The sequence below is a fragment of the Pseudophryne corroboree genome, chromosome 2 (assembly GCF_028390025.1).
Source record: "Pseudophryne corroboree isolate aPseCor3 chromosome 2, aPseCor3.hap2, whole genome shotgun sequence".
Lineage (NCBI taxonomy): Eukaryota > Metazoa > Chordata > Amphibia > Anura > Myobatrachidae > Pseudophryne > Pseudophryne corroboree.
The window spans coordinates 425,684,793-425,698,026 of NC_086445.1; the positions used below are offsets into that span (position 1 = coordinate 425,684,793).

A 13,234-nucleotide genomic window follows, 5' to 3' on the forward strand; every position below is an offset into this window, starting at 1 on the left:
GCAGTGAAAAGTGTGGAGAAATGAGCCAGTGGAGCAGTTGCCCATTTCAACCAATCAGTGATGAGGTAACATTTATAAAGTGCATTCTATAATAGACCCCATAGTATGGTAAGCCTACATATAGCCACCATGATTGGTGGGAGTGGCATGGGTTGTGCACATAGGAAAGGGAAGCTTGTTTCTGATGTATCTCTTCCACCTAGTATGGGGCTGATGCAGGTACTGACAACAGTTGCGGCAGCTGGCCTATAAGTCAATGCATGGCATGAGTTTCCGCTTGGAGATGCCCAAACCCTGCATAAGTTGAACAAATTCTTGCATTTAGGTCATAAATCAGGATTCCACAACTACAGCCTCTCTGAGTATGCAACTCAGAATCAGCCCCTAAGCCTCAACACTTATACACACGTCATAGCAACATAATCACCCAGACATTCCTCCCCACAGGGCACATTTCAAAATTAGATAAGTATGTCATAGGGTCACTCTCTAGACAGTATGGCATCCCAATGATTGCATATCTCACAACTGCCCCTTATTGGCAGGCCAGTCTCAATATGTGAATCTCAAAAGGGCACAGAGTTACCCCTACAAGAGGATGGACTGAGGCAGGTTTGGGCAATGGCTTATTTTGCATCTCTAAACGTTGGCAGATGCATGCTTGGTTGGTCACAACTTATCTGTGTGTATCTGTGAAACTGGTGCAAACATTACTAATGAAGAAAAGCACTCGCTAGATGCAATGCAGCATGTATACTGTACAGGTCATCTGTGTAAAATAAATATTGCATTCAAGAAACAAACTCGCAAATATATTTATATGCTTTACAGAGTGATTTCAGGAAATTAGTAAAAATAAAGATCTCTTATCAATTAGTCACCAGGTTTAATAATGCAAAACAAGTGTATATTTTTGCATAAACCCAACTCCTTCACCACTGTTTCACCAGAGTTCTAAAGGTGCATACACACGGAGCGATATAACTGAGCGATTTTGACTATATAGTCAAAATCGCTCAGAAAGTTAGTGCAGATCGCTCCGTGTGTACACAGGCAGCGATAGCGATGCGCGTCCCCGCCAGGTCGCTATCGCTGGGAAAAATAGTCAGTGCAGGCAAGTCAATTTTGGCTATGTCGCTGGGAAAGTTAGTTAAAATCGCTAGAGGCCAGCGATTTTTCCCAGCGATAGCGATGTTGGCGGTGGTGCAGGCGGCGGCGGTGCGGGCGGCGGCGGGTGGCAGTGTGGGCGGCGGCGGGTTGCGGTGGCGGTGTGGGCGGCGGCGGGTTGAGGCGGTGGTGCGGGCGGCGGCGGTGCGGGCGGGGGAAATTTACCTTTATCTTGCAGAGTTTGGCAGCGGAGCGGTACCAGTTTCAAAAATGGCGCCTCAGCGTCATTTTTGAAATTCAAGATGGCCGCCGCGAGCCAATCACGGCTCGCCGCGTCATCGCCCCGCCCCCTCCCGCTGACTTATATAAGTCAGCGCGAGGCAGCGGCTTTCAGTCCGACGGCGGAGGAGGAGCAGAGAAGAGCTCCTGAAGACGCCGTGAAAGTCCTGGATGGGCGGCGGCTATGCAAAAGAGCTTAGCAGCCGCCGCCCACCAGGTGAAGACGCCGGAGCAAGACCCCAGAAGCCCTGGGGAGGTGGCGCCCCCCCAGGTGAAGACGCCGGAAGCCCTGGGAAGGCGGCGGCCATGCAAAAGAGCTTAAAGGCCGCCGCCCCCAGGTGAAGACCCAGTTTAATAAAGGATTTTTTAAAGAATGTGTCTGGTTTTTTTTCCAATATTTTCTTTACAGGTGGACTACAGGTGCCAGCGGGCCCTTTATGTCCGGGAATGCTGGCACTTGTGGTTCTCCAAGTGCCAGCATGCTGGGGCAGGCTTGCTGGGACCTGTAGGCCACCTGTAAAGAACAATATTACTATTGAAAGGCTATCAGCCTTCCATCCACCGCCCACGGATGGGGGGGACAGCCTCGGGCTTCACCCCTGGCCCTTGGGTGGCTGGAGGGGGGGACCCCTTGATTTAAGGGGTCCTCACTCCTCCAGTGTACCCCGGCCAGGGGTGACTAGTTGGGGGGGTAATGGCACGGCCGCAGGGACCAATATAAATGTGTCCCCCGGCTGTGGCATTATCTCCCTGGCTAGTGGAGCCCGGTGCTGGTTTGAAAAATACGGGGGACCCCTATGTCTTTTGTCCCCCGTATTTTTTAAACCAGGACCGGACGCAGAGCCCGGTGCTGGTTGTCTAAATATGGGGGAACCCTACTCATTTTTTCCTCTGTATTTTAACAACCAGGACTGGCTCAAAGAGCCCGAGGCTGGTTTTACATAGGAGGGGGGACCCCAGGCAATTTTTTTTTTAACTTTTAGCTATTTAAATACCAGCCACCCTGTAAAATCGTCCTATATATGACACTCATCCCCTTATTTAAATGAGATAGTCAAAATCTCCCATAGCCAAAATCTCCCATAGCCAAAATCTCTTGCATAGTTAGACAAAATCTCTGGTAAAGTTAGTCAAAATCTCCTACTGCCAGTTCAAGGGAAAAGTTAGTCAAAATCTCTCATAGTCAAAATCTCTCCGTGTGTATGCACCTTAACTAAAGCAAACATCTTGCAACATCAGATTGCATTTTGCCTTCACCTGTGGAAATGAAATGTGCACACCTAACTGGAATGGGTGATGATGAAGGCATACTCATTATCCCATCACCTGATCCAACTACAATAATAGGAAGACTGGATTTACACATTTCCCATTTTCATACAAATACCATTAGCAGCACTCAGCACTGTGGCAGCTCTGGTGAATGTTGTTGCTTCAAAATGAATTAAATGGTAATAATAAGTATTTTAGTGTTTGTTGCTAATTAGTTTTATATTTGCAAAAAGTTTTCTAAGTAGCTAGAAATTACTGGGATTCAGTGTAGCTTGAATAATGTACCCTATTTTCACCAGCCTAAAATTTAGTACAAGATGACAAACTTTTCTACTATTTCTGATGCCAACCTCCTTCCTCAAAATGAGAGAACACAAAGGCAAGATTTTACAGTGCCACCTACACACAATTGCACTATTTGGGAACGTTCCTAGATAAGGTTGCAACTGGAAACATGTGCCTGCCAAATTCCCAAATAACCAATCTAACAAAACAATTTGTAATCCAGAATATTTAGTCAGTGCAGCTGTAGCTGCACCAGTGTAATATGTCAAAGTCAGCAAATGATCCTCCTAGGCAGAAAGGGTGTCTGCTAACTTAAGTGTCTCACTCATGCAGGCAAGGTATTTGTAGCAAGTAATGCAAATAAATCACTCTGCAGCACAACCAAATTACTACAAAACAGTTATAATAAACAGAACGTCAGAACCATGACTACATGTATATTGCATGAACATCGTGTACAATGCCTATGTTCATACTGTACAATACAATAACGTGCACTCTGCGTTCTCACTACAATGCACTGCAAAAAGTACACACATATTGCAACACATGTTAGCAAATTGCTGTTAGTATTTACTTACCTTTGGGCAACTTCTGGGCATCTCCAAGGTGAGCTGAAATAATTCCACAGAGGAGCAGGAAAGAGAGCAAGGAAATCATGATTGCACTCCCCAGCACAGTGACAGATGCTGGGATGTTACACACAGTAAGGTAGCTGCAGTTTAAACTTCTCTACTTCCACTTACAGGGGCTGCAGCTTTGACAGAGCTAACTTTGGGTGGGCGGGGACATGACGACATGCCCTGTCTCTAAAAATGTTCTGCTTCATTTGCATAAGTGCAATAATATCAGATGGCTTATGTAATCATACTCTGGTTGTTATTATTAAACAGGCGGTATGGGGAAAAGCAGTGCATTTTATCATTACTTTTGAATTGCATGATGCTGTATTTGGGATGTATTTGAAGCATTTGAGACTCATGCATTACATTTGTATCAGTAAGTGACAGCTATGCTGCATTATAATTATAATTTGTAATAATAATAATAATAATAATAATAATAATAATAATAATAATAAAATATACTATATATATTCATAAGAACTTGTTTCCTGCGTTGTCTATTATAGTAACAATACTAGTTATTATGGTATAATAATATACATAAAATAAATAGTTTTTTGGTTTGCTAACAAACCTGAGTAAGGTCCTAAGTACTGACTTTGCGGGGGAGGTACAGGAGCAATTGCGTGGAGTGTAGCACATGGACATGTATCATTACAACATTGCCTTCACTCTCAAATGCCACAATTTGCATTAAGAGGCAAGACTAGGAAATGGCATTCACAGCTAATCACAATATGACCCACTCACTTCATTGCAGTAAAGGATACCGATAGCTGTATCCCGACCATCAGAATCCTGACAGCCCCCTGTAAAGTACCCTAACCCTCCCTTGTAGGTGTCTAAACCTAACCCTCCCCGGTTGTGCCTAACCCTATACCACCCGGTGGTGCCTAATCCTATCCCTCCCGGTGGTGCCTAATCCTATCCCTCCCTTCCCTGCTGACTAAATCTAAACTTCCCCACCTGGTGTCTAACCCTAACCTCCTCTTCTAAGTTTCTAAACTTAACCCTCCTTCCCCGGTACCTAACCCTAACCTTCCCGTCCATGCATTCTAACCCTAACCCCCCTTTTCATGCCTAAACCTACCCCCTCCCGCCGCGGCAGGACTCCAGCTTGTCCCGCTGGCAGGACGTTCGGGATTCTGACTGTCGGTATTTTGACGCCGATATTCCAAATGGCGTCAGTATGTAGACGGTAGGCTTGTGGTGTCCTTCGGGTTCCTGGCATCAGTATATTGAACTTCGGGATTCGGGCCTTGGGGAACTTAACTGCATTCCCCGGGAGAGTAGCCAAGTAAGGTACAAAACTGTGCATAGTTTTACACTATAGCATACCTTTGGTGTAAAACAGAATGCTCTGCTCCTGGACTTCCCTTAATGTATGATTGCCATCACCTGTGCTGAAACACCTTTCTTATCTATTAACCTGATCAAACAGGTTAATAGATAAGAAAGGTGTGTGCGACTGTGGCTGTATATGCATATTAAATGCTACATTACAGTGATTCCCAGGAATACACTGTAACGTAGCATTTTGTATGCAGGTACAGAATATAGGCATGCCGCATGTCATGTTAATCAGCAGATTCTGCTTATGCCCCTAGGCATTCCAAATGCCCTGGGAATTTGCTTAGTTTGCCTATGCCTAGGGCCGGCTCTGGTGAAAATTAGTGACATCGTTTAAAATATCGCCTAGTGTGTACGCACCTTAAGCCCATCAACATTTTATAAAAAAAAGTTAAAAAGTTTAAGAACAGCGTCCTACAGAGAAGTACAGTGGGTTGTTCTCTGATGTGACTTTTTCACTGTATTTATACCTTATCTGGAGTACCTGCTATCAAACAAGTATACAGTATTCACATGGTCCTTTCATTTGTCAGGAGGTAGGCATGCAACTTTGAATGCATTGCAGGGTTATTGCCCACACTTATGTAAAATAAAGAATATGGGTCAGTTGTGGAACTATGGAGTGGTAGGCCCTGGTGCAGCTAAATGTTCTGTCCCCCCTTTTCATGCACACACCCACAAAAGAAACAGTCAATGCGTTTGAATGTGCAAAGACTGAGACGCCCACTTTCATTGTCCTTATGTGCTGAAATGGTTGTGTATTGGTATGCTGGCAGTCGGGATCCCGGCGGTCAGCATCCCGAAAACCGGGATCCCGGCGGCAGAATGCCGGTGGGTGGGTGAGCGTAGCAAGCCTCTTGTGGGCTCGCTGTGCTCACCACAGGTTCTGTTCCTACTCTATGGGTTGCGTGGATACCCACTGGTGGGAATAGTCCCTGCTGGTCGGCATGCTGACCATCAGAATTCTCAGGGGTTAGGATGTAGGGGGCTGTAATGTGACCACCATAATTACATCCCGCTGAAATACCTCTTGGTGCAGCATCTCTGTCCGAGTATGGCCTCCTATGTGAGTGGCTGAGCATCTCTCCACACAACCACTTTCACTGACACACCCGAGACACTCTCATAACATGCCCATAAGAGGGACCATCACTATGCGTGTGCTAAGACACTTCATTGTCACTGCCAAGGAACTCCCACTATATTTCTAACACATTTTTGGCACAGTGCACCTTCCGTGTACCTCAGTTACAATTCCGACTCTGTGTGCACGCTATCTGGAAGCATGCGCAGTGCAACATAGATGCATGTGCAGATGGAAAAAAAATGCTCCACTGCGTTCAACATGGTACAACTCAGAAAACAGCCCTATGGGGGTCATTCCGAGTTGATCGTAGCCCTGCAAAATTTTGCAGGGCCACGATCATGACAATAGCCATGCGGGGGGACGCCCAGCACAGGGCTGTCCCGCCCCGCATGTCCATGCCACCCCCCCCCCCGCAGAAGTGCAAAAGCATCGCACAGAGGTGATGCTTTTGCACTTTAGGAGTAGCTCTCAGCCAGCGCAGCTTTAGCATGCTGGCCGGGAGCTACTCGTCACTCCCCAGCCCGCAGCAGCTGCGTGTGATGTTATGCAGCCGCTGCGGCCCGCCCCCACACAGTCCGGCCACCATAACGGCGGCCAAATGCCGCCGTGCCGCCCTCTCCCGCCCAACGACCGCCTCTGCCTGTCCATCAGGCAGAGGCGATCACAGGGAAACAACGGCCTTCGGCCGTCTGGCATGCGCCGGTGCTCTGCGGCGCTGGCACATGCGCAATTCCGACCCGATCGCTGCGCTGCGATAAACTGCAGACCCCCTATATGTAAACATCATGATAACATAACTGACTTAGGGTGTGTACACACGGTGAGATTTTTTCTTCCGATTCTGACTATATAGTCAGAATCGGAAGAAAAGTTAATGCAGATCGCAAAGTGACAGTCACCTTGCGATCCCGACTCGATGCTGATGCGTGGTCCCGCGCGGTCGGCATCGAAAGAAAAGATAGACTGTGCAGGCAAGTCAATTTTGACTATCTCTATAGAAGAGATAGTCAAAATTGACACTTAGCCAAAATCACACATAGCCAGTATCGCATTATGTGCTTGCGATACTGACTATGTGCCGACCTGGCCCCTGTCGCATAGTGAGAATCGGGCATAGCCCGAATCTCACCATGTGTACACACCCTTAGCGTTAAAACAATACATTTATTTACACATTAAAAACAAGTAATCTACACACACATATAATATACTAGCAAAATAATAATATCTTTAAAATAAATAATGATCGTTCCCATTGGTTTGGATCATTTATTAGTGTAATAACATCAGAACCTTATTCCATTTCCTCATTTAAAATAAAACCCCAGATCTGACCAAATCATTCAAAAAGACCACACATGTGACCCCCTCTTCCTCCCTCTTTAACAATTATATGTATATTTGACCCCCTTGTTGAAAATCAGACCTCAGATTTGATCCTACCATCTCCATTATTAAAAAGCATACCCCAGATCTGAATTCACTCCAAGAAGCTCCCCCTTCTCATATATAAATCTTACCACAAATCTCTGTATTCCCCCAATATTTGTAGTACTTCAACAAATGTGTTAAAAGAAGAAGCACATTTTTAATTCAACTCCCCCTCCCCCAGTTTGACCTCACCTTTCCCAGTAAAACCTGATTAAAACAAATATTCTGTATTACAGCTAAATCAAAACCACAATGTCTTTTCAACATATTCAGTTTAATTATTGTACACAATGTAAATCAGACCTCAGATATACAGTATAGAGATACTCAATACATGGCTCACTCTTTCACTCTTCCTGAGGTCTCTTGCTGTCTCCTGAGTCCTGCCTGCTGCTCTCTTCAGCGTAGTGCACTCTGATTGGTGGATAGCATCAGCCATCCACCAATCAGTGTGTAGAGCACTCCCATCATTGTGATTGACAAATGGCCAGTGTCAGTCACAAATCAGCATTGTAGAAGACTGCCATTCTAGTAGCGCAGCCAATCATGACTCGCTTCATGCATGACAGGTGATCAGGAGGTAGAAAGAGGATGCAGATGCAGATTGGCTGCTCTTTTAATTGTCTTATAATCGCAGTTGAATGCCCAGCCCGCCCTAGCTAAATTGCTTCCTCAGCAGCTCAGATGAGCCCATTCTTTGTACAGTAAGTAGGACTGCCAACCCATGGTGCAGCGGTGAGCGGCATACTGTATAATGAGTTAGTTTGAGTCATTGTAATGCCTGTTGGCCACTTTAATGTGGAGGGCCCCAGTACTATGCACCCGCTGCACTGCCACTAGTTCTGCCTCTGATGGGGTTCCACATTTTAAGTGTTTTGTAAATAATAATAATAATAATAATTTTATTTATATAGCGCTCTTTCTCCAATAGGACTCAAGGCGCTTAACAGATACATGGCATAATATGGTGCAGAAAATAATGAAGTACAGAAAAGCTTTTCATAAAATACAGACTCCTGAAGATACTAAACAGACATTATGGAAATGCTTGAGTAAACAGGAAAGTCTTGAGTCTACTTTTGAAGGATTCTGTAGTTGGGGCCTCTCGCACTGTGCGGGGAAGTGAGTCAGGACCGTCTTTTCGTATGGGCTCAATGGGCTCTTGCCCAAGGGCCCCAAGAGAATAAGGGCCCTAGGCTGATAGCTGAGGGTCCCCTCTTTCCAGGGGTACCAGATATTTGAAAATCGGCCCTGGGGAACCGGAGATATCCAGCTTGAAAGCAGTGGTCCCCATCCAAGCCTCTTAATTGCTCTTCCCAGCCATATATTTCGGTTTCTTTCTGACTTTGAGTATTTCTAAGGATATAAGCCAAAAGCTGGGACTCTCCCCTTTCAGTGGACACTAGCAGCTTGTTTCTACTATGCCCAGAACCGGAGATATCAGCCTTCAAGCAGCTGGACCCTGCTCCAGCTCCACACGCCTAATATGCAGTTTTATATTTTCGTTGGTGAATTGCTCTGGCTCCTGAATTCTGATCCCCAAGTCCCAAGAACCTTCTGAAAGGTGGCACTCTCTAGTATTTTATCCCATTCAAAGCTAAGAAATATATTTTCAGGAACTTGAGATATCTTCAGTCAAGCAAGCTGCCCTCCCACCGTAAAATAATAAATATTAAGCCGACTCCACTAGCCACCCCTCCCCTACGAATTAAACACCCTCTACCACCCTGGAAGTCATGTACCAGGGCCCCTTCATTCAGCCCAATGCCCCCTTCTACAGTTTAGACCCATCTGTGCAGTAAAGGAGTAATTAGCAGAAATTACTGCTTCGGGTCCTACATGCTGAGCAGAACATAAAACACCCCCCTACCGCCTGTGGGACATCAAAGCTGCTGCTGATAGCTCCTCCCACCCCTACCGCTGGAGCATGGGTAGGGGGCCCAGTGCATTGCTGTGCCCAGGGGCCTACACTGCTGTTAAGACGGCTCTGAAGTGAGTTCCAGAGTCGGAGCCACATGACTAAAAGCTCAACCACCAGATGAATTACGGGAGATTCTAGGTACTGCTAAAAGTCTTTCATCTACAGATCGCAGTAATCGAGTGGGGCAGTATGGGGTCAGAAGCTGCTTCAGGTACCTTGGGCCCTGGTCATGTAGTGCTTTGAAACGCAGTAAGCCAATCTTGAAGATGATCGCCATCTTACAGGCAGCCTGTGAAAGGAGTAGAGTATGGGTGGTATGTGGCTAGAATGGGGCTGGTCGGTTAACAGCCTGGCAGATGTGTTTTGCACCAGCTGTAAGCGGTGCAATTCTTTTGCTGGGAGACCAAGGTAGAGGGCATAAATGTACTGAACAAATATTTTACTTGTATTCACATGATCAAAATCATGGAGTACTGGTAGGTAGTTACAGATAAAAGCATGGAAAAACATTTAATGATTGCATATCAGATAGGTAGGGAATATACTAATAATTAGATTGTTCTAGTAAAAAAAAAAAAAGTTTTCCAAGTCTTTCTGGATGAGGAATTTTTTCTTTTTGCTTTAGACACATGTATGAATGTGAGCTAGTGTGAGTATATTTTACATGGTTGATTTGTAGTTATAGTATAGCTGTAATGTTATTCATTAGCAAACAACCGCATATATCATATTACACATGTCTTTCACTTTGTAATCCTTTTTACTAGTGCTATTAGACAACAGGATGTATGCATACAACATGTAGTTTCGGACTGGGGCTTGAAGGACCCACCGGAGGAATGTAGTGGCAGGGGCCCATACTTAAGGGGTGTGATCAGTCTCCAGAGGGGTTTTGGCCAGTCACCATAGAGGCTTGGCCAACTATTAAGCTGGGTACACACTTGTACAATCCCCAGGAGATGTGGGATGCCAGACGTTCTTTTCTTTTTTTTAAAGGGGCAATCACTTACAAGGCATGGTTTTGCCTTGTAAGCGATTGCCCCTTTAAAAGAAAGTAAGAGATCGGCCGGCATCCTACACCTCCGTGAATTTTGGATTCCAATACATATCTCTCCAGATCAGAACCTTTATACAATAATCCTACTGCAGACCTGGTTTCAGATTCTACATCCAATCCATGCATACACACGTGTTCACTTTTTGAGCAGACCTCCAATCAATGTCTGCTGAAACAATAAAAAAATTAAAAAAAGTTCAGCTGTGGGGGAAGGGTTATTTATTAATGATGTTGTGGCGGAAAGGGAGGAATTTATTAATAAATATGTTGAAGGGGTGGTTGGAGGATTAACATCATTTTATCTGGGGGATGGGGACATGGGAGTTTAAAAAATGTTTCCAATATTATAAAATATATAAAAATGTAGTGCCCGCACCCCCATTGTGACACCACTGGTTGGGCCTCCTAGTTTTTAAGCATGTTTAAAAACCAGGAGGCCCGACCATGATCGGGTGAACGGGTTAGTCGGCAGAGGGTACGCCCTTGTCCAATGTCGGACAAACTTGTCGGTCAGGAGTCAGATCTCCTGAGGAGTGGGCAGGTGTTTACCCAGCTATAGAGAGGAAAGGGGTGCATCGGGACTGTTTGATCGGCAAGAGTCTAAATTTTGGTATAGTTTCTATAGAACCAAACCAAGCTCCCATTTTCATCCATTGTCCTTGTCCACTAGGCAACTGACTCTCTGTCATGACTGTGGTTTTTGTGAAATCGGTGTTAGTGAAGTCTGTGCGGACGACTGGAGGACTATGTGAATATTAGGCTGGTCTGTAGAAATTAGTGAGAAGAAGGAGCAATCCCTGACCGGGGATCGAACCCGGGCCTCGGCAGAGGAAGCCGTAACCTGACCACTGGATCACCAGAGTCTTGGTGTTGATAGCAGGATGATGAATGCATTGGTGAGATTGAACTGATATAGGGGGTAATTCCAAGTTGATTGCAGCAGAAAACTTTTTAGCAGTTGGGCAAAACCATGTGCACTGCAGGTGTGGCAGATATAACATTTGCAGAGGGAGTTAAATGTGGATGGTTTTTTTTGTTTCTGTGCAGGGTAAATACTGGCTGCTTTATTTTTACACTGCAATTTAGATTTCAGTTTGAACACGCCCCGCCCAAATCTAACTCTCTCTACACATGTTATATCTGCCCACCCTGCAGTGCACATGGTTTTGCCCAACTGCTAACAAGTTTTCTGCTGCGATCAACTCGGAATTAGGCCCATAGTGTCACAGGAGTAGGTGCTTATGTACTCAAGGTTACTGGTGAGATAGTAAACCGGACTGGTTACTGGTGAGACTGAGAACCGGGCTGGTTACCGGTGAGACTGGGATGCAACTGTAATCCTGGCTGGTACCGGATATATCTGGAAACGCAACTGAAAGTAGAACGATGACTGTGGCTGTGACTTTAGGACGAGGCTGAAGAACACTGCGGCTGTGACTTTAAGATGAGACTGTAGAATACTGCAGCTGTGGCTTTAAGATGAGACTGTGGAATGCGGCAACTGTGACTTTAAGATGAAACTGTGGAAATACTGGATATCAATGGTAACACAACTGTAATCCAGACTGGGTAGCAAAGGAGCAGAGTTTTACAGGAACCGAAGTGCAAGTGTTACCTTTAGGGAGCTCAGCTTCTAAGCTCACACAGAGCTGTGTGTGACACGAGGAACTGGCAGAGTTTCCAACTCAAGTCTCCTCACTTATACTTCCTGGTCCTTGGTGATTGGTGAGCAGTGTCAGGTGATTCAGAGAGTCTCAGGCTGGCACAGGATTGGACAGCTCTGGGTCAGGTGAACAGCCACTGTCATGTGAGTACTCTAGACTAGGCTGAGATGTGGAGTGAGGCCTATCAGGCCGAAAGAACACTGAAGCCTGAACTTCTGCAAACAAACAGAGGATGCTGGCTTTTAGGCCTAAACTTCAGATTGCTGAATTCAGACTCACACAGAAGATTAATCACCACAGGTGGAGTTCGTTAACTCTTACCTTCCAGGCAGAAAACTCAGGACTCAGGAAACTCATGGTAATGGCAAGCTGTTTATCCCAGTGAGCAGAAAAGACACAGGATCCAGGACAGATGGCAGGGGTAAGTCACCCAATATGAGAACTACAGTCAGGATCGTGACAGTACCCCCCTCTTCAAGGGTGGACTCCGAACACCCAACTTGAAACCTAGAGGAACTTGATGAATAACTTGTACACAAAGATTCAGAAAAGTGGAAACCAGAGGGTCTTAAAACAAAACTTAAGCTGGATTCTTTAGAAGTCCTCCTGATCTTCAGCTTCTGAACAGATAGACCATCCATCATTGACTAAACTGGAATTTCCTTCATCTGAAAGGACTGAGGAATAAACTGTAGAAGGTTCCTTTCCTGGATTTGTAGTACGAGAAGATTGTGCTTCCGAAGCTAGCACTCCACTGAGGCTTAAATTAAATCTTGTTCTATAACGAGGACTTTTCATACAGAAACCTGTAGAGCTTTTTGGTAATTCTGGAACCTCTTCATGCGTGAAAACATAACAGGAAAGAGCAGGACCTCCCAGTAAAGGAGTAGCATCATAAACTGGATCAAAATCAGAGTCCGAGTCCAAGTCTATTGGAAGATACCAGTCTTCTTTGGGAGTAACTACATCTGTTTTGTAAGCTGCATTAACAAGTTTAGAACAACACAAGGAACTTGGAGTGGAATCAATGGAAAAATAACCAACTCTTAAATCAACAGGCTGTTGTCTTTGTATAGTTTTCCAATTCTTGGCATTCCTGAAGTTCCTAATGTATTGGTTCATCAAGGCATTATCTTGCTCAGAAAGCGATGGGTC

The 13,234-nt window shown here is 45.3% G+C and overlaps 1 protein-coding gene across 26 annotated transcripts in view; it reads right to left on the minus strand.

Moving 5' to 3' along the window:
* The window catches only part of ABI3BP (ABI family member 3 binding protein), an 860,645-nt gene extending 856,910 nt beyond the window's left edge, over window positions 1-3,735 (minus strand). For 17 of the 26 annotated variants that reach the window (XM_063953543.1, XM_063953551.1, XM_063953544.1 and 14 more), the window contains exon 1: window positions 3,525-3,734. In XM_063953543.1, the coding sequence (XP_063809613.1) occupies window positions 3,525-3,603 (79 nt within the window). In that variant the 5' untranslated portion in view covers window positions 3,604-3,734. Of the gene's footprint in view, window positions 1-3,524 lie in introns of all 26 variants that reach the window. The other 9 variants (XM_063953561.1, XM_063953569.1, XM_063953568.1 and 6 more) reach the window with 5 other exon arrangements.
* Window positions 3,736-13,234: the final 9,499 nt, after the last annotated feature.